This window comes from Artemia franciscana, chromosome 10, assembly GCF_032884065.1.
Source record: "Artemia franciscana chromosome 10, ASM3288406v1, whole genome shotgun sequence".
Classification (NCBI taxonomy): Eukaryota; Metazoa; Arthropoda; class Branchiopoda; order Anostraca; family Artemiidae; genus Artemia; species Artemia franciscana.
In genome coordinates this window covers 35,169,270-35,189,870 of record NC_088872.1, presented here as the reverse complement: position 1 = coordinate 35,189,870, position 20,601 = coordinate 35,169,270, and the positions used below count along the sequence as shown (strand labels likewise).

Below are 20,601 nucleotides of genomic sequence, written 5' to 3'. Positions count from 1 at the left end.
ATATACTATAAATAATTATATTTATAAGTATTACATATATATTAATTATATATTTTATAATATATATATATATATATATATATATATATATATATATATATATATATATATATATATATATATATATATATATATATATATATATATATATATATATATATATATATATATATATATATATATATATATATATGTTTTTAACTACGTAAAACTTGCGAATATACAACATTCTTCGCTGTCCCATTGTCTGTGCATATAAATAGATTGTCAGGTTTACTGACTCTTGAACATGCAACATATAATTGTCCATGGGAAAAACAATCCGTATTCAGATCTATACCTCATTATTCTAATGATTGCCCTTGAGCTTTGCTGATGGAGATTGCTAATCGAACATTCCCTGGGTCCCCGTCGTCATTTATATATCCCCCTGTGCCCCCCGGCGTCCCCGTTGTAGTTGTATCCCTGTGTCCCGGTCGTCATTTATATTACCTGTGTCCCGGTCGTCATTTGTGTCCCGGTGTCCCAGTTTGTAATTTCTCTTTGAGTGTCCCGGTCGTCATTTATATTCCCTGTGTCACGGTGTCCCGGTCGTCATTTGTGTTCCGGTGTCCCGGTCTGTAATTTCTCTTCGAACAATCCCTGTGTCCCGGTCGTCATTTATATATCCCCCCTGTGCCCCCGGCGTCCCCGTTGTAGTTGTGTCCCTGTGTCCCGGTCGTCATTTATATTCCCTGTGTCCCGGTCGTTATTTGTGTCCCGGTGTCCCAGTCTGTAATTTCTCTTTGAGTGTTCCGGTCGTCATTTATATTCCCTGTGTCCCGGTGTCCCGGTCTGTAATTTCATCAGTTGACAAACATGACGTCAGTCGACAAACAACTTCATGACGACATACAGCTCAATCCTTATAATAACGTCAGTCGACAAACATGACGTCAGTCGACACACAAACATGACGTCACTCGACAGACATAACACACATACAACTTATTTTTATATATATATAGATTGCTGGTATTAAATTTTAATAGTTCGAAGATTAGTCCTTTATCACGGAGTGTGATTTATAATTAAGAATGATAAAACTAGTTCAAATTAATGGGGCAGAAGGTTACATATATGTGGTCACACATGTACCTTTACAGGTTACATATAGACCTTTTGTAGAAGGTTACATATATATCTTTTATTCATTTCTAGTATATTTTAGGCTAGATATTTTTCTCTCCCCGCGAGTGACTACGCGACGGCTATTTATAACAGGGCAGCAAAGTAATATGGTTTTACAATTACCATTACAGTGTCCATGTTTTTTAAGAAAAAATATCTGGGTATACATCGTTTGGAGAGGGTGGCTAGTGCCCGAGAAATTCCAAATTTGAGCATCAATGTTAAAACATGATTCCTTCATTCGAAATATGTATCCTATTTCCACCGCACATCAGGCTTTTTTTTTCAGGTCATCGACCCTGATGAAGAGGAATTTGCTGCTGAATTGTTGCATGTTCATGATCTGTTTAATCAAGGTGTATATCTGAATAACGATATAGCACTAGTTAAAGTAAAGCGAAAACGAGGAAGAGGGATCACTTTGAGCGACTTTGTTCAGCCAATTTGTCTCCCAGAACCTGATGCGACATATGAAGAATACATGAACTGTACGATCGCCGGATGGGGCTCAGCCGGTACACCTGGATCTGGTAATTAACCTTATTTTACTTGAATTAATGCTCTCTATTGATTAGAACTTAGCTATAAAAACATGAAAAAACAGCACAAACTAATATATCAAGTTAAGTAGCAAGGTAAACCAACAAACACCATGCGGTGCCAATCAAAATGCCGTTAGTGAAAGTCTGGAATATCTTGGGAACTGCTTGGGTTAGGCCACTGGACAGAAATTTATAGAATTGTAGAGATGTTGGAGTTGGCCATTTTGTTTTTTGAGTGGAACTTCAGGACTGCAGATAAGAAATGGAACTAAATCATTCGGGGACACAGTAAACAGTAAAGAAAAGCTTTCAGACCTCTTGGATTTTATATTTCTCTACAGTGGATTAGGCTATCAAGTTGAAGCTTCAGGGCTGTGAAGACAGGGGCAAGTGTATGTTGAAATATAATTCCGGGGCACAGGGTAGAGCTAAATTAAAAGATACTATCTCCATCCATCTAGTAGATTACCAAAAGATTTTGATTTTCAATTGAAGAAAAGAGGAGGAGTATAAGGATTTGGTCTCCAATCTATTTGAATGTTTTGCTTTTGCTAGAAGTGCCTGCATGACTAGAATGTATTCCCAGGCAAGAAGCAATATTGATTGAAAGAAACCATGTATCAAAATAACGTATCTTTATTATCTCAGGAATAGCTTGGGGGATCGAATTAAATTTCTCATGTGGTATTGGGAGGCCAAGCTGGATTCATATTTTGATTTGGAGGGGGGAGGTTGAGTCAGAGGTAAATAGAAACTAACCATGTATCCACTCTATCAAAAAATTATAACTGATAGATTTCGAAAATGACAGGTAGAGATGGAACTTAAGCTTTCAGAATTTTTAAGCTGAAGGATACAAGGGGACTTCATATTTTAGTGTTTAAGGGTTCATTCGAGATCAAATTTTTATATGTATGGGCTTTTTGTAAGTAACAAAAGTTAATATTAAAATAAAATAGAATTTTTGACAACAACTGCACCTTCACATACAAGATGCTTTTCTGGGGTATAATGGTATTTTTGAGAAACTCCACTGCTTAATTCCCTTTAGTTTTTTCTTTACTAGGTTCCAGCTAAGAAAAATCCGTATTCTATTTCGTGTGAATTATATATGGTTATTAAAGGCGTATGAACTAGTAAAAAACGAATTCCAGCCCATAGAAACCAAAATTTAAAAAAGAGTTTCGAAAAAAGTGTCAAGTGAGACAAACCTACGTTACAATATTATTCAAGGATTTTTGTAATCAAGAAGCATCAGTAGTCCCATAAAAATCGTTATTTGAAGCTAATTCAGTAATGATAGCTGTGATTTCAACTAATCTTAATGATAAAACTTCATAACTTTTTCATTCCTTTGCTTTATTGGTTTGGCCGTGAAAATGAAAAGTTCCGGATATTTATCTGAAACTTAATCAGCAATATGTACACTGTAAAGAAACGGTTTGAGCGATTACAAAGGTGCTACTATGCTAGCCACTACTATCTGTATTCTGGCTGTGGACTTTCAAAGCTTCCCTAAACGGCTTTCCAATAATGAAGTACAGGTATAGTTTGAAGGATGTTGGGGTTGGTTATTTTGTTCTTATGAGTGGAATTTCAGGAGTGGAGATAACAAATGGAACTAGATCATTCGGAGAAACAGTAAAAGCTTTTAGAGCTCTTGGATTTTAATCACCTTTGGATTACTTAAATCGGCCTTCATTCTTATCACAGGGCATGCATATGACGTGGAAAGGGTACGGAATACTATATTTTTGCAAAATGTCTTACGTAACAAGTTGTTTTCTGACAATGACCGCTTGACATTTATATGCGCTAATCGCGAAGGAATTTTCTCAATTTGCGGGATTTAGGCAATTTATTGGATTGCTGTTGAACTAGGAAGATACCAGAAGAAAGAAAGAAGAATTATTTGCCAATGGGTGCACTCATTCATGTTATTAATATCTTTGAAAGCTCCTCTTGATGTTGCACTCTGGTGTGTGGAAAGTATAAGAAGATCTAGATTGAGACCGTTAGCTGACTTGGGAAGTTTTGGCACCTTAACACTTTAATGGTACCTTAACAATTTTGGTAACTTAACATTCGTGGCATTTATGAGAGTATTGACATCATGGTTCCAGCGGTAGCTGAACCACGGCTCATTGTAACCAAAAATAAAAAATAACACATTTTAAAATTTTTATTCACGATTTTCAGCATTTCATAGGAGATTCGCTACATTTATAGCGGATTAGAATATTAGCTATCACTTTAGGACCTGTTTCAATTGAAAAAAACGTGTCATACTTAAGTCAAACAGTTCATGGCAAAAAAGAATAAGTAAAGTCGAGTTGCACCACACTGATTAAACCACACTGGCACACTGACTAAGATTACACTGGCTAAACATGACGTTTTGAACTGATGACGGCTGAGTGGAGGTCATGGCAATAATGTTTCAGTTATTTTATGGTCTTTGCACACTAACATTTTTTCTTGTTGATTCGTTCTGAACGTCTTATACACCCAATGATTCTTAAAACCAGAATCAGAAATAAATTGTTTCGGTGGTAACAAATACATAAAATTTTGGGATTTTTTAAAGTTACTTATCCAACGTTATTTGTATAACTCAGTTTGTCAAACAGTTCTTAGTAACGAACTGTAAGTAAGGAGTGACCCAGCTCAATAGATAGGAGAGGAAGATATAGCCGGAAAGAGAGAGTTGTCTTTCCTGAAACTAAGAAGCTATACTTAGCTCTTTTTCTTTTGATAAAGGGATCATTAGCTCTTTTCTCTAGAAAAAGACAAAACATTGTTTTGGTTTAATTTAATGATGCTTTTAAACTTAACGATGCTTTAACTTAAATTTAATTAAACGATGCTTTTAACTTAAATTTAATGATGCTTTTAAACTTCAACGTGTAACAATGTCAAATGATACTATTAAACTATTAAATTTAGTTGTGCAACAAGTCGGGTGCTTTCTCTGAATGTTTGTGTCAAGTTCTCTGTGGTATATATTTTTTTAAGGGTACTTGGGGGGATGGTATTGACTTCTATCAAGAGAATAGAGGGAGGGGAGGCAGTGAGAGAGGAAGGTAAATTGAGAAAGAGAGGAAGATAGAGAGAGATAAAGAGAGGGAGATAGACAGGGAGAGAGAGAGAGAGAGAGAGAGAGAGAGAGAGAGAGAGAGAGAGAGAGAGAGAGAGAGAGAGAGAGAGAGAGAGGAGAGAGAGAGAGAGGAGAGAGAGAGAGAGAGAGAGAGTGAGAGAGAGAGAGAGAGAGAGAGAGAGAGAGAGAGAGAGAGAGAGAGAGAGAGAGAGAGAGAGAGAGAGGAGAGAGAGAGGAGAGAGAGAGAGAGAGGAAAAAATGTGGGGGAAAGGGGTGAAAAGGGGAGAGGAATAAAGAGAGACAGTCGTCGTTTTGAAACTAAAAGTTGTGTTTGATTCTTTGTCTTTCAATAATGGGATAAGTAGCTGTCCCCTAGAAAAATAAACAAATTTGAACATCTTCTGACTAAACACTGTTTTGCATTGATTTAATAATGCTATTTTTAGGATATGCTATTAAACTTCAATCTGCGACAATTCCGGTGCTTCCTCTTAATGTATGCCGTGCAGATTTTGTTTATGGAAAAGAGCGAGTGCTCTCCGGTATGTTTTGTTCAGGCTACTTAGAAGGTGGAATTGACTCCTGTCAAGGGGATTCTGGAGGGCCTCTTGTCTGTGAAGTAAATGGTAAGTGTACTTTTTTAAGTTACCTATGTTAAAATGTTGAATTCCCATTTTTTTTACACAAAGGTTCTCTTATAAGAAAAGACTTGTTTGATCTTTGGTACGGAATTGACTTGAAATTTTATGGTTTGTGGCAGGGGAAGGGTGTTAGGTGACCCAGAAACTGATGAAATATCTTTTTATTCCTGATTAGTGTGAACCTTTTAATACCCGATCTTAAGGGCAAGGACACTCCAAAATTGAAACCAAAAAGGGCCAAAAAATTTGTTTTACTATCAGCTTCAAACTTGTTTTCTGAATTCTTTAGGCTTAGAGGAACCTAAAGATACACTTAAAATGGGGCCTGGTAAAGGGCCACAAAAGATCAAAGAACTTTTTTTCTAAAGCCTCTTCGTATGGAAGGAGTGGTAGTAAAAACTTCAGAGGGGGTTTTATTAGATTGGAAAATCAATTTTTTTTGTGCCCATTTTAAGCGTCAAAAGTGACAGGAGGGTTAGCAGTCTTCTTCACATGCCGGCTTTTTGCTACCGTTCCTTGCAACACTCAAGACATATCAAAACTTTGAAATAGTCATTTCCTTCAAAGACAATATGATACCCAAATTCCCAGGGAAACATTCGTAACAAAGGGTATTTGGCAAATGTTTAGAGATAGTTTGATGTTTGATGATAAAATAGAGGCTTTTTTGTTTGTTTTTTTGGGTGTGGGATTGTTTATTTTTTAGGGATTGTTTTCATAGTTAAGAGGATACCTTTTGTTATGGGAGGTGGAGAGTGCTACTTCGTTCATAGAAACTTGAGAGGCAGCTCAATTGGCTGGAAGTTGAGAGTTCTATTGCCCTTTTAACAGGAACAAGTAAATCGAGAAGAACAGACCTTTTGTTCTGCCCTTTTATACTACCTAGCCCTATGGACTCCCCAAAATTTTGGGGCCGACCTTTTGCTTATCAATTTCCCTAAATTACCCATTGATCACAGTCAAGTTTCAGTAGAAAAGGCTGCTTACTTTGGTCTTGGTTGTTGAATCACGTAGGAACCATTTAGGATCGTTCGCTTGGCCAAGATTCACAGAGTTCAGTTATAGTCAGAATGCATTTTTCCAACAGTCTTAAAACCCGGATGGAACCTGATTTCATCGATCACGTTCAGCTTGTTGTCTGTTAGAACCACCCACAATCGCAGTGGCGTAGTGGGCTAAATTCTATGTACCAATAGACATCTGAATCACAACTTAGATACCAATACAGTTATAAAAACTCCTATCTTGCCCAAGCTTCTGGTACAGAGCTCTGAACTTGGCGCCTCCTCCAAGCCCATGGTCCGACGTGTAGATCGTACTACAACACCATAGGCGAAAACGCATTTTTTTTGTTGTTGCATACACAGCTTACCAGTTTCCTGTTGCTTACACAGCAATACCAGTTTCCTGTTACCAATTATATGCCTAAACCATTTTCCTGTCTCCAGCCGTTAGCCCCGCTACCGCGCACAGTATCCCAAAAATAAACCGAGTTTTCATAGTTGTATATCAAACAGTTCGTGGTAACGAACTGTAGTAAGGAGCGACCCGGCTCAATAGTAAACGAAACTATAGAAATCGGAATTTTGATGCAAAGAGATACATCAAAAGAATCGGATTTTCATGCTGATTTTAAATATATAAGTTTCATCAAGCGAACGATCATAAAAGTTATAAACAGTTATAAAAACTCCTATCTTTCCCATGAGAAGCTTCTGGTACAGAGCTCTGAACTTGGTGCCTCCTCCAAGCCCATGGTCCGACGTGTAGATCGTACTACAACACCATAGGCGAGAAAGCAATTTTTTTGTTGTTGCATACACAGCTTACCAGTTTCCTGTTGCATACACAGCAATACCAGTTTCCTGTTACCAATTATATGCCTAAATCAGTTTCCTGTCTCCAGCCGCTAGCCCAGCTACCGCGCACTGTATCCCAAAACTAAACCGAGTTTTCATAGTTGTATATCAAACAGTTCGTGGTAACGAACTGTTGTAAGGAGCGACCCGGCTCAATAGTAAACGAAACTATAAAAATCGGAATTTTGATGCTAAGAGATACATCAAAAGAATCGGATTTTCATGCTGATTTTAAATATATAAGTTTCATCAAATTTAGTCTTTGTCATCAAAAGTTACGAGCCTGAGAAAATTTACCTTATTTTAGAAAATAGGGGAAAACACCCCCTAAAAGTCATAGAGTCTTAACGAAAATCATACCATCGCATTCAGCGTATCAGAGAACCCTATAGTAAAAATTTCAAGCTCCTATCTACAATAATGTGGAATTTCGTATTTGTTGCCAGAAGACAGATCACGGGTGCGTGTTTATTTGTTTATTTGTTTTTTTGTTGTTTTTTTTTCTTTTTCCCAGGGGTCATCGCATCGACCAAGCGGTCCTAGAATGTCGCAAGAGGGCTCATTCTAATGGAAATGAAAAGTTCTAGTGCCCTTTTCAAGTGACCAAAAGAATTGGAGGGCACCTAGGCCCCCTCCTACGCTCATTTTTTCCCAAAGTCAACGGATCAAAATTTTGAGATAGCCATTTTGTTCCGCATAGTCGAAAACCATAATAACTATGTCTTTGGGGATGACTTAGTTTCCACAGTCCCTGGGGGAGGGGCTGCAAGTTACAAACTTTGACCAGTGTTTACATACAGTAATGTTTATTGGGAAGTGTACAGACGTTTTCAGGGGAATTCTTTTGGTTTGGGGGATTGGGTTGAGGGGAGGGGGCTATGTGGGAGGATCTTTCCTTGGAGGAATATGTCATGGGGGAAGAGAAACTCAATGAAAAGGGCGCAGGATTTTCTAACATTACTATAAAAAAAATGAAAAAATAAACATGAAAAAGTTTTTTCAATTGAAAGTAAGGAGTAGCATTAAAACTTAAAACGAACAGAGATTATTAAGCATATGAGGTGTTCTAAAAATACTTTAGCATAAAGAGCGAGGTATTTAGGAGGAGACAAATACATCGCTCTTTATGCCAAAGTATTTTTAGTAATTTCAACTACTTATTCTACGGCCTTTCTGATTCAGGGGTCATTCTTAAAGAATTGGGACACAACTTAAGATTTAGTATAAAGAGCGAGGTATTAACGAGGGGACTAATCTCCTCATATGCATAATAAAAATATAAGAATATAAAAGTTTGTTACATAAGTTAATTCTTAAGTTACGTATATTTTTTACTAATAAAAACGTTCGTTAGAAATTAAAAGTTCTAGTTGCCTTTTTAAGTAACCGAAAAATTGGAGGGCAACTACGCCTCCTTCCCCACCCCCTATTTCTCAAGATCGCCAGATCAAAATTAAGAGAAAGCCGTTTAGCCGAAAAAAGAATTAGTATGCAAATTTCATTTTAATAATTTATGTGCGGAGAGCCAAAATCAAACATGCATTAATTCAAAAACGTTCAGAAATTAAATAAAAAAACCAGTTTTTTTAACTGAAAGTAAGGAGCGACACTAAAACTTAAAACGAACAGAAATTACTCCATATATGAAATGGGTTTTCCCCTCCGCAATCCCTCGCTCTTTACGCTAAAGTTTGACTCTTTGCCACAATTTCTAATTTTTAAAACAATTAAAAACTTAAGCTTAAAGAGCGTGGCGTTGAGGAGGGGACAACCCATTTCATATACGGAGTAATTTCTGTTCGTTTTAAGTTTTAATGTCGCTCCTTACTCTCAGTTAAAAAAAACTAGTTTTTATTGATTTAATTGGTATCTAAGCTGTGATCTGAATGTAACATTTTATAGTACAAGGATAAATATTTAATTGCCACAAAATATTTCAACACATTTAATATGTATTTAGCGTTTAATATACTATAAGGAGGCTAAAAGTTTAATTCTAATTGAATAAGTAAAATTGAAAAAGTAAAATTCATTTTATAATAAGTAAAATTTGAATAGTGTAATATTTATTTTCATTTCAATGGTAATAACTGAAAAAGAGAATATTTGTAATATAGTTCACTTTCAGTAAAGCTCCAATGACGTAGTAGGCTTTAGATTTTCAAACAGTTCGTGGTAACGAACTGTAGTAAGGAGCGACCCGGCTCAATAGCAACCAAAACTCTAAAAAATGGGGTTTTGATATCAATAGCTACATCAAAAGAATCGCATTTTAATGCTGATTTTAAATATATAAGTTTAATCAAATTTAGTCTTACCCATCGAAAGTTACGAGCCTGAGAAAATTTGCCTTATTTTAAAAAATAGGGGGAAACAACCCCTAAAAGTCATAGAATCTTAACGAAAATCACACCATCAGATTCAGCGTATCAGAAAACCCTATTGTAGAAGTTTTGAGCTCCTATCTACAAAAATGTGGAATTTCGTATTTTTTGCCAGAAGACAGATCACGGGTGCGTGTTTATTTGTTTTTTTTTTTTTGTTTTTTTTTTCCCCAGGGGTCATCGTATCGACCAAGTGGTCCTAGAATGTCGCAAGGGGGCTTATTCTAACGGAAATGAAAACTTCTATTGCCCTTTTTAAGTGACCAAAAAAATTGGAGGGCACCTAGGCCCCCTCCCACGCTCATTTTTTCTCCAAAGTCAACGGATCAAAATTTTGAGATAGCCATTTTGTTCCACATAGTCAAAAACCATAATAATTATGTCTTTGGGAATGACTTACTTCCCCACAGTCCCTGGGGGAGGGGCTGCAAGTTACAAACTTTAGCCAGTGTTTACATATAATAATGGCTACTGGGAAGTGTACAGCGTTTTCAGGGAATTTTTTTTTGGTTTTGGGGGTGGGGTTGAGGGAAGGGAGCTATGTGGGAGGATATTTCCTTGGAGAAATATGTCATGGGGGACCAAAAATTCAATGAAAAGGGCGCAGGATTTTCTAAAATTACAATGAAAAAACAAAAACAATGAAAAAATAAACATGGAAAAGTTTTTTCAATTGAAAGCAAGGAGTAGCTCTGAAACTTAAAACGAACAGAGATTATTACGAATATGAGGGGTTCTAAAAATACTTTAGCATAAAGAGCGAGGTATTTAGGAGGAGATAAATACCTCGCTCTTTATGCTATAGTATTTTTAGTAATTTCAATTATTTACTCTACGGCCTTTCAGATTCAGGGGTCATTCTTAAAGAGTTGGGACAAAACTTACGATTTAGTGCAAAGAGCGAGGTATTAACGAGGGTACAAACCCCCTCATATACATAATAAAAATTTAAGAATATTAAAGTTTGTTACGTAAGCTAATTCTTAAGTTACGTATATTTTTTTACTAATAAAAACATTCGCTAAAAATGAAAATTTATAGTTGCCTTTTTATGTAACCGAAAAATTGCAGGGCAACTAGGCTTTCCCCACCCCTTATTTCTCAAAATCGTCTGATTAAAACTAAGTGAAAGCCATTTAGCCAAAAAAGGAATTAATATGCAAATTTCATTTTAATAATTTCAAAAACGTTCAGGAATTACATAAAAAAAACTAGTTTTTTTAACTGAAAGTAAGGAGCGACATTAAAACTTAAAACGAACAGAAATTACTCCGTATATGAAAGGGGTTGTCCCCTCCGCAATCCCTTGCTCTTTACGCTAAAGTTTGACTCTTTGCCACAATTCTGCTTTTTAAAACTATTAAAAACTTTAGCGTAAAGAGCAAGGCATTGCGGAGGGGACAACCCATTTCATATTCGGAGTAATTTCTGTTCGTTTTAAGTTTTAATGTCGCTCCTTACTTTCCGTTAAAAAACTAGTTTTTTTTATGTAATTACAGTTAGGAATGGAGGCAGTAGCTAAATTCTTGTATGTAGTGGAACTAAATTTATCATGAACGGTTTTGGGAAGAAATAAGGTATAACTAAATATTTGATATATAATGATATCAACTGTTGAAAAGCCCATTAGTTCAAAACTTGATTTTAATGTAAGAAAATGTTTGTAATAAAGCGCCATTTTCAGTAAAGCACCATTAACGCAGTAGGTTTTAGACTTTTACAGTTAGGGAAGGAGGCAGTACCCAGTTTTTCTTTGAATTGATTTTCGTTCGTTTAAATCTGGATTCGCATATTTAATTAAAGCTTTATTCGTCTTAAGGATTATTTATTCAATTATGTTAGTACGTGTTGTATGTTTGTTTGCTATGATTGTTTATTTAGTTTCCGTTCGTTTTGGGTTTTATTTACGCTACAATAGCAAAATATTTTTCTTCGTTCTTAGGTTGATTTGCGTATTCAATTTCAGCTGTACTCAGTTATCTTAAGATTGATTTAATCACTTATATTAGTACAACAAAAGACTAAAAACAAAAGCAATACGAAACCAAAAGAATGGAACAACAAGAACAATGCAAAAAGAGATAAGCAAACTAGAACAATTTTTTTTAAAGGAAAACTAAAAACAATTGAGCCCCCCCCTCCTAGAAAAAAACAAGCCAAATATATTCAAGTTACTCCAGCCCCACTCAGATAATAATAGTCTATCCTAATGTAGGTTAAAGTTTTTTACTTTGGTTTTCATGACGAACAATTCACCTTCTCTTCTTTACTTGATTAAATAAAAAAAAACTAATTTTTTTAGCTGAAAGTAAGGAGCGACATTAAGACTTAAAACGAACAGAAATTACTCCGTATATGAAATGGGTTGTCCCCTCCGCAATTCCTCGCTCTTTACGCTAAAGCTTTTAATTGTTTTAAAAAGTAGAATTGTGGCAAAGAGTCAAACTTTAGCGTAAAGAGCGAGGAATTGCGGAGGGGACAACCCATTTCATATACGGAGTAATTTCTGTTCGTTTTAAGTCTTAATGTCGCTCCTTACTTTCAGCTAAAAAAATTAGTTTTTTTTTATTTAATTTCTGAAGGTTTTTGAATTAATACATGTTTGGTTTTGGCTCTCCACACATAAATTATTAAAATGAAATTTGTATATTAATTCTTTTTTTTTGGCTAAATGGCTTTCTCTTAGTTTTGATCAGACGATTTTGAGAAATAAGGGGGTGGAAAAGATGGCCTAGTTGCCCTCCAATTTTTCGGTTACTTAAAAAGGCAACTAGACTTTTTAATTTTTAACGAACGTTTTTATTAGTAAAAAATATACGTAACTTAAGAATTAACTTACATAACAAACTTTCATAACCTTATATTTTTATTATGTATACGAGGGGCTTTGTACCCTCGTTAATACCTCGCTCTTTACACTAAATCGTAAGTTTTGTCCCAATTCTTTAAGAATGACCCCTGAATCAGAAAGGCCGTAAAATAAATAGTGTAAATTACTAAGAATACTTTGGCATAAAGAGGAAGGTATTTATCTCCTCCTAAATACCTCGCTCTTTATGCTAAAGTATTTTTAGAACCTCTCATACGCGTTATAATCTCTGTCCGTTTTAAGTTTCAATGCTACTTCTTCCTTTCATTTGAAAAACCGTTTTCATGTTTATTTTTTATTGTTTTCTTATAGTAATGCAAGAGAATCCTGCGCCCTTTTCATTGAATTTTTCGTCCCCCGTGACAGATTCCTCCAAGGAAAGATCCTCCACCATAGCCCCCTCTCCTCAGCCCCATCCCCAAACAAAATAAAATCCCCCTGAAAACGTCTGTACACTTCCCAATAGCCATTATTAAATGTAAACAGGGGTCAAAGTTTGTAACTTGCAGCCCCTCCCCCAGTGATTGTGGGGGAGTAAGTCATCCCCAAAGACATAGTTATTATGGTTTTTGACTATGCTGAACAAAATGGCTATCTCAAAATTTTGATACGTTGACTTTGGGGAAACAATGAGCGTGGGAGGGGGCCTAGATGCCCTCCAATTTTTTTGGTCACTTAAAAAGGGCACTAGAACTTTCCATTTCCGTTAGAATGAGCCCTCTTGCGACATTCTAGGACCACTTGGTCGATACGATGACCCCTGGGGAAAAGAAGAAGAAAAAAAAAACAACAAACAAATAAACACGCACCCGTGATTTGTCTTCTGGCAAAAAATACAAAATTCCACGTTTTTGTAGATAGGAGCTTGAAACTTCTACAGTGGGGTTCTCTGATACGCTGAAAGTGATAGTGTCATTTTCGTTAAGATCCTACTACTTTTAGGGGGTGTTTCCCCCTACTTTCCTAAATAAGGCAAATTTTCTCAGGCTCGTAACTTTTGATGGGTAAGACAAAACTTGATGAAACTTATATATTTAAAATCAGCATTAAAATGCGATTCTTTTGCTGTAGCTATTGATATCAAAATTCTATTTTTTAGAGTTTTGGTTACTATTGAGCCGGGTCGCTCCTTACTACAGTTCGTTACCACGAACTGTTTGATTAGTTGCAATATCGTTTTTCTTGTTGTTACATGTTTTGTTCTTTTCTGGTTTTTATCGTCATTAAATAAAAAAAAACTAGTTTTTTTAAATGAAAGTAAGGAGCGACATTAAAACTTAAAACGAACAGAAACTACTCCGTATATGAAATGGGTTGTCCCCTCCGCAGTCCCACGCTCTTTACGCTAAAGTTTGACTCTTTGCCACAATTCTACTTTTTAAAACAACTAAAACCTTTAGCGTAAAGAGCGTGGGACTGCGGAGGGGACAACCCATTTCATATACGGAGTAATTTCTGTTCGTTTTAAGTTTTAATGTCGCTCCTTACTTTCAGTTAAAAAAACTAGTTTTTTTTATTTAATTTCTGAACGTTTTTGAATTAATGCATGTTTGATTTTGGCTCTCCGCACATAAATTATTGAAATGAAATTAGTATATTAATTTTTTTGGCTAAATGGCTTTCTCTTAGTTTTGATCAGACGATTTTGAGAAATAAGGGGTGGGGAAGGAGGCCTAGCTGCCCTCCAATTTTTCGGTTACTTAAAAAGGCTACTAGAACTTTTAATATTCAACGAACGTTTTTATTAGTAAAAAATATACGTAACTTAAGAATTAACTTACGTAACAAACTTTTATATTCTTATATTTTTATTATGTGTACGAGGGGGTTTGTACCCTCGTTAATACCTCGCTCTTTACACTAAATCGTAAGTTTTGTTCCAATTCTTTAAGAATGACCCCTGAATCAAATAGGCCGTAAAATAAATAGTTGAAATCACTAAAAACATTTTAGCATAAAGAGCGAGGTATTTATCTCCTCCTAAATACCTCGCTCTTTATGCTAAAGTATTTTTAGAACCCTTCATATGCGTAATAATCTCTGTTTGTTTTAAATTTCAATGCCATTCCTTACTTTCATTTGAAAAAACGTTTTCATGTTTATTTTTTCATTGTTTTTTTATAGTAATGGTAGAAAATCCTGCGCCCTTTTCATTGAATTTTTTTCCCCCATGGCATATTTCTCCAAGAAAAGATCCTCCCACATAGCCCCCTCCCTCAACCCTACCCCCAAAACCAAAAAAATCCCCCTAAAAACGTCTGTACACTTCCCAATAACCATTATTATATGTAAACACTGGTTGAAGTTTGTAACTTGCAACCCCTCCCCCAGGGACTGTGGGGGAGTAAGTCATCCCCAAAAACATAGTTATTAAGATTTTCGACTATGCCAAACAAAATGGCTATCTCAAAATTTTGATCCGTTGACTTTGGGAAAAAATGAGCGTGGGAGGGGGCCTAGATGCCATCCAATTTTTTGGTCAATTAAAAAGGGCACTAGAACTTTTCATTTCCGTTAGAATGAGCCCTCTTGCGACATTCTAGGATCACTTGGTCGATACGATGACCCCTGGGGAAAAAAAACAAAAAAAAAAAACAAACAAACAAATAAACACGCACCCGTGATTTGTATTCTGGCAAAAAATGCAAAATTCCACATTTTTGTAGATAGGAGCTTGAAACTTCTAGAGTAGGGTTCTCTGATACGTTGAATCTGATGGTGTCATTTTCGTTAAGATCCTACGACTTTTATGGGGTGTTTCCCCCTATTTTCCTAAATAAGGCAAATTTTCTCAGGCTCGTAACTTTTGATGGCTAAGACTAAACTTGATGAAACTTATATATTTAAAATCAGCATTAAAATGCAATTCTTTTGATGTAGCTATTTATATCAAAATTCAATTTTTTAGAGTTTTGGTTACTATTGAGCCGGATCGCTCCTTACTACAGTTCGTTACCATGAACTGTTTGATTGAACATGCCTTGTTTGAGGCGTTTCAATGGCACTTGGTATCTACCAAGTGACATATAGCGATCGCAAATTCTGTCGGTCGGTCGGTCTGTCTGTCTGTCCCGGTTTTGCTAGTTTAGGCACTTCCAGGTAAGCTAGGACAATGAAATTAGGCAGGTGTACCAGGAAACAGACCAGATTAAATCAGAAATTGTTGTTTTTCTGATTCAATCATCTGGGGGGGGAGTGAGGGGACTGTAAATCAGAAAAATTAGAAAAAATGAGGTATCTTTAACTTACGAACGGGTGATCGGATCTTGATGAAATTTGATGTTTGGAAGGATGTCGTGTGTAAGAGCTCTTATTTCATATCTCGACCGAATCCAGTGACATGGGGGAGTTGGAGGGGGGAGCCTAAAATCTTAGAAAACGCTTAGAGTAGAGGGATTGAGATGAAACTTGGTGGGAAAAATAAGCACAAGGTCTAGATTCGTGGTTGGCATAACTGGAACGGATCCGCTCTCTTTGGCTGAGTTGGGGGGGGGGGGGTTAGTTCTGAAAAATTTGAAAAAATGAGGTATTTTTAACTTACGAAGGAGTGATCGGATCTTAATGAAATTTCATATTTAGAAGGACCTCGTAATTCAGATATCTTATTTAAATCCCGACTGGATCCAGTGTTTGGGGGGAGGTATTTGTAACTTACGAGCAGGTGATCGGATCTTAATGAAAGAAGGATTTTGTGCTTTAAATTCACATATAAAATCCCGACCAGATCCGGTGACATAGGGGGGAGCTTGAGGGGGAAACCGGAATTCTTGGAAAACGTGAAAATCAAGGTATCTTATGAATGGGTGATCGGATCTTAATGAAACTTGATGTATAGAAGAATCTTATGTCTCAGATGCTCGATTTTCAATTCAAATCGGATCCAGGGACATAGAGGGTTGGAGGGGGGAAACGGAAATCTTGGAAACCGGAAATCTTGGAAAACGCTTAGATCGTAAAGATCGGGACGAAAATTGATGGGAAGAATAAGCACAAGCTATAGATACGTGATTGACATAATTGGAACGGATCCGTTCTCTTTAAGGGAACTGGAGGTTGTTAATTTGTAAAAATTAGAAAAATTGAGGTATTTTTAACTTAAGAGTGGGTGACCGGATCTTAATGAAATTTGATATTTAGAAGGAACTCATGTCTCAGAGCTCTTATTTCAAATCCCGACCAGATCTGTCGACGGTGGAAGGAGTTGGAGGGGGAAACCGTAAATCTTCGAATTTTACTAGAACTCATACCATATGAGCTCTTGGTTCTTGTCTCTTTCGGCCTCGTCACAAGTGCCATATGAGCTCTTAGCTCTTGTTTTATTAAAAAATTATTGTTCTTTTTTATCTTTGCTTGTCCTTTTTAGTGGCTAGTGTTAAACCCCATAGAAAATAGAAAATACCCTCCCCGCAGAAAATACCCCCGAGGAAAATATCCCCAGAAAATAGCCTCCACGGACCTTCCCAGAAATCATAGCCCTTCCGAGAATTCGTAAGGCAGTTGATATCAATTTAACATTTTGACGAATTTTTAAAGTTTCTTTTATTCCCTTCCCTCCTCCCTAAAAAACCTTTGCTGAAAAACTCCCTTGTGCTGTCTTTTTGCTGGGAAACTTTATCAAATGAAAGTGCGGTAAAAAAAAAAATTCACCCCAGATCATCCGCAGGAAATTTTCTGGGTGGAATTTTCAGCTAGAATGGAATTGTCTTAGGGATATTTCCCTGGAAAGGGGAGAGAGCATTTTTACGTGGAAACAACTTTTCATGGTGGAATTTTTTTTGTGAGTGAAGGAATTTTTCATAGAGGGGGGGGGGGGGGGCTGGATTCCTCTGTGATGTTAAAAGTGATCAGACATTAAATTATGAAAAAAATAGTTTCTTCAACTGAAAGTAAGGAGCAACACCAAAACTTTAACGGTCATAAATTATTACGTATATGAAAGGGGTTGTCCCCTCCTCAAGACCCTGCTCTCTACTCTAAAGTTTTGAATTTTTGTACCAATGCCTTAAGAACGACTCCTGAGACACAATGGTCATTTAATAAGAATAATAAGTTTATTTTTAAACAAACTTCCAATAAAGGACAGAAAAACATCGAAGAAGACAAACATTAGTCCATATATGAGTGGTGCTACATCCTCCTAAATCCCTTGCTCATTCAACTGACGTTTCTATTTCTTTGATAAAGTTTTTTATTCTAATTAAACTGCCCTAATGTTAATGAAGTTTTTCTTAAAGATTTGGGAAAGAAGCCAAACTTTAGCGTAAAGATAGAGGGGCTTAAGAGGTGGAAGCCCTCTCATATATGGACAGTTTGTTTATATAAAGTTTTAGTGTAGGTCCTTACTTTTAATTAGAAACTTTGCTTTTTCTATTTGTTCTATTTAAGGTGCAAAGTATTTCTTGCTGCCCGGTTCTAAGCCGGCTTAAGCGATTCGGTGTGGACTTGGGAAGATGTGTTGGTCCCCGTACTGCACTGGTATCCAAGATCATTGCTTTTCCTGAGGCCAAAGTAATTTTAATGATTTAAAGAACATGAAAATTGGAACTTCGAATCTTTCGACGTTAAAAAATAACTATCATATCGACATTTTGACTGATGAATTCAGACGATTCGAACTGGACTTGTTAGGAGTTTCAGAAACTCATATCTCAGTGGTAGGAAGCATGACATTAGGTGATATAGAATTTTTTTTACTATGGCAGGAAGGATGGGGAACAAAGACAGGGAGTAGGGCTCATGATGAATAATGAAGCTGCTAAGTCTAGTTTAGGCTGGGAAGGTATTAATAATATTATACTAATCGCTCATTTTATGACTAAAAAGTCCAGGTTATCAGTAATAGTAGTAAATGCCCTTGTAGAGCCGACTGACGGAGATACTAGTGACTAAGATGAATTTTACTTATAGTTACAGAAGCAAATACACAGGCAGAAATATGGTGTTTTATTAGGAGATTTTTACGCCCAGGTCGGCAGAAATAGGGATAGATGATATCCTATCCTAGGTAAATTTGGTGTAGGAAAAGAAAACATCAATGGCTACAAATTATTGCAATTTGTAGATATAACAATCTAGTTATAACGAATACGGTGTTTGATTATAAAATGGCCCATTATTTAACACGGTATTCAAGTGATGGTAAAACAACAAACCTAGTTGATGGTGTTATTGTAAACCAAAAACTGGCAGGATCAATACAAGATACTAGGGTGTATAGGATTGCTGTTATTGATGTTAAAAGTAAAGATCACCATCTGGCAGTGTCTAGGGTAAATTTAAAGTTGAAATTTCAGAAGGGTAACCATCTCCCGAGACATTATGATGCTAGTAGACCCAAGAATGAGAACTTGAGAGAAACTTTTCAGGGACAGTTGAATACTAAACTGGAGAGTTTAAAATTTGACAAGGTGGAAGATGGATGGAATAATTTTAGGAAAACAATTGTTGACGTTGCTGGTGGTGTCTTCGGGAAAAAAGTAGGGACTGCAGCTAGGAGTATTAGTGAAAAGGCTTTATGTTTAATAGAGAGAAGAAGGGGCTTATACAAGAATTGTCTGAGCCATAGATCATATGAAAACAAATGGAATTTAAAGAAAGGGGAGAAAGAATTAAAATATGACCTAAATAGGTGGGAAGTGGATGCCATGGGTAAAATTGTCGAGGATCTGGAAGATGCAGCTAGACGGTATATTAGTAAAATATTTTACTGCCGTGTTAATAAATTGACAGGAGTAGTCAGTTTTGACTTGTCCCTATTAAAGATAGGAACGGGGCCACGATACTAGTGATAAGGAAAGAGTTAAAGAGAGATGGATAGAACATTTTGAGAATTTGTTAAACCGAGATAGAGTTGCAGGAAAAGATACAGAACAAAATGAAAAAAAAGTTTGTGATACCTTAGATGTGAAGGAAGATTTATTTTGTGAGGAGGAATTAGCGACAGTACTAAAAGGATTGAAAAATAATAAGGCTCCGTGTGCTGTTAGTGTGGGAATACGCTTCTCAAATACGGCGGCTCTGAGGTTAGAAAAAAGCTACTGAAGATTATGAATATGATTTTTGTAAAAGGGGGAAGTACCTAGCGATTTTGGGAAAACCTTAATTAAACAACTGTATAAGACAGGTGATGAGAGTGAGCGTGGTAATTATTGAGGCATTAGTCTGGTCTCTGTAGGTAGCAAATTTCTTAGCAATATGAGACTTTTTTGATTTAGAGATGCTGTACACCAAGTTTTAAGAGAAGAACAGTGCGGTTTTAGAAAAGGTAGTGGATGTGTCAACCAAATTTTCACTCTCAGGTTGATAATTGAGAAGTACCTGAGTTATCAAGTACCTTTAGTCCTCAGTTTTATAGATTATGAGTAAGCGTTAAATTCTGTTGATAGAAGAGCTTTAGTCAAGGTTTTATTCTTTTATGGTGTTCCCCTTTATACGGATAATTTCGGTGGATTTTGTCTTAAGAAACACAAAAAAGGTTATGGGAGACAATGGAATCCGATTGGGAGGAAAAATCTACTGGACTTAAGCTATGCTGATGATTTAAGCATCCTAGATGAAAATGTGAGCAAACTGAATGAGCTTTTAGAGGTTTTGTGAATTCAGGATGCTAGAATAGGTTTAAAAATAAATGTTAAGAAGACTAAGTCACTAAGGCTAGGAGTTAAGTGAAGATGAAAAGGGGACGTTTGGTAACGAAAAGATTCATGAAATGAATAGATTCATTTACCTTGGTAGTATTATTAGTAAAGACGGTGAGAGCAATGAAGATGTTAAAAGTAGAATAGCCGAGGCTCATAGTTAAAATACTTTGGAAGGATAGGAAGATAAGTCTGCAAACCACGATTAGAGTATTGGAAGCTACAGTAATGACAGTGGTCAAATTTGACTTGGAAGCATTGGCGCTCCGAAAAGCGGATGAGGATTTGCTAGATGTTTCCCATAGAGATTGCTTACGGATTGTTCTGGGTATACGGCTGACTGATCGTATTTCAAACAGTAGGCTGTACGAAGTATGTGGTTCTATCCCCCTTTTTAGGGCA

The 20,601-nt window shown here is 36.3% G+C and overlaps 1 protein-coding gene across 1 annotated transcript in view; it reads left to right on the top strand.

Moving 5' to 3' along the window:
• Positions 1 to 20,601, top strand: part of LOC136032122 (neurotrypsin-like) — a 121,207-nt gene that overhangs the window by 94,454 nt on the left and 6,152 nt on the right. Inside the window, exon 19 of the mRNA XM_065712288.1 lies at positions 5,256 to 5,435. Within this exon, the coding sequence (XP_065568360.1) occupies positions 5,256 to 5,435 (180 nt within the window). The remainder of the gene's footprint in view (positions 1 to 5,255; positions 5,436 to 20,601) is intronic.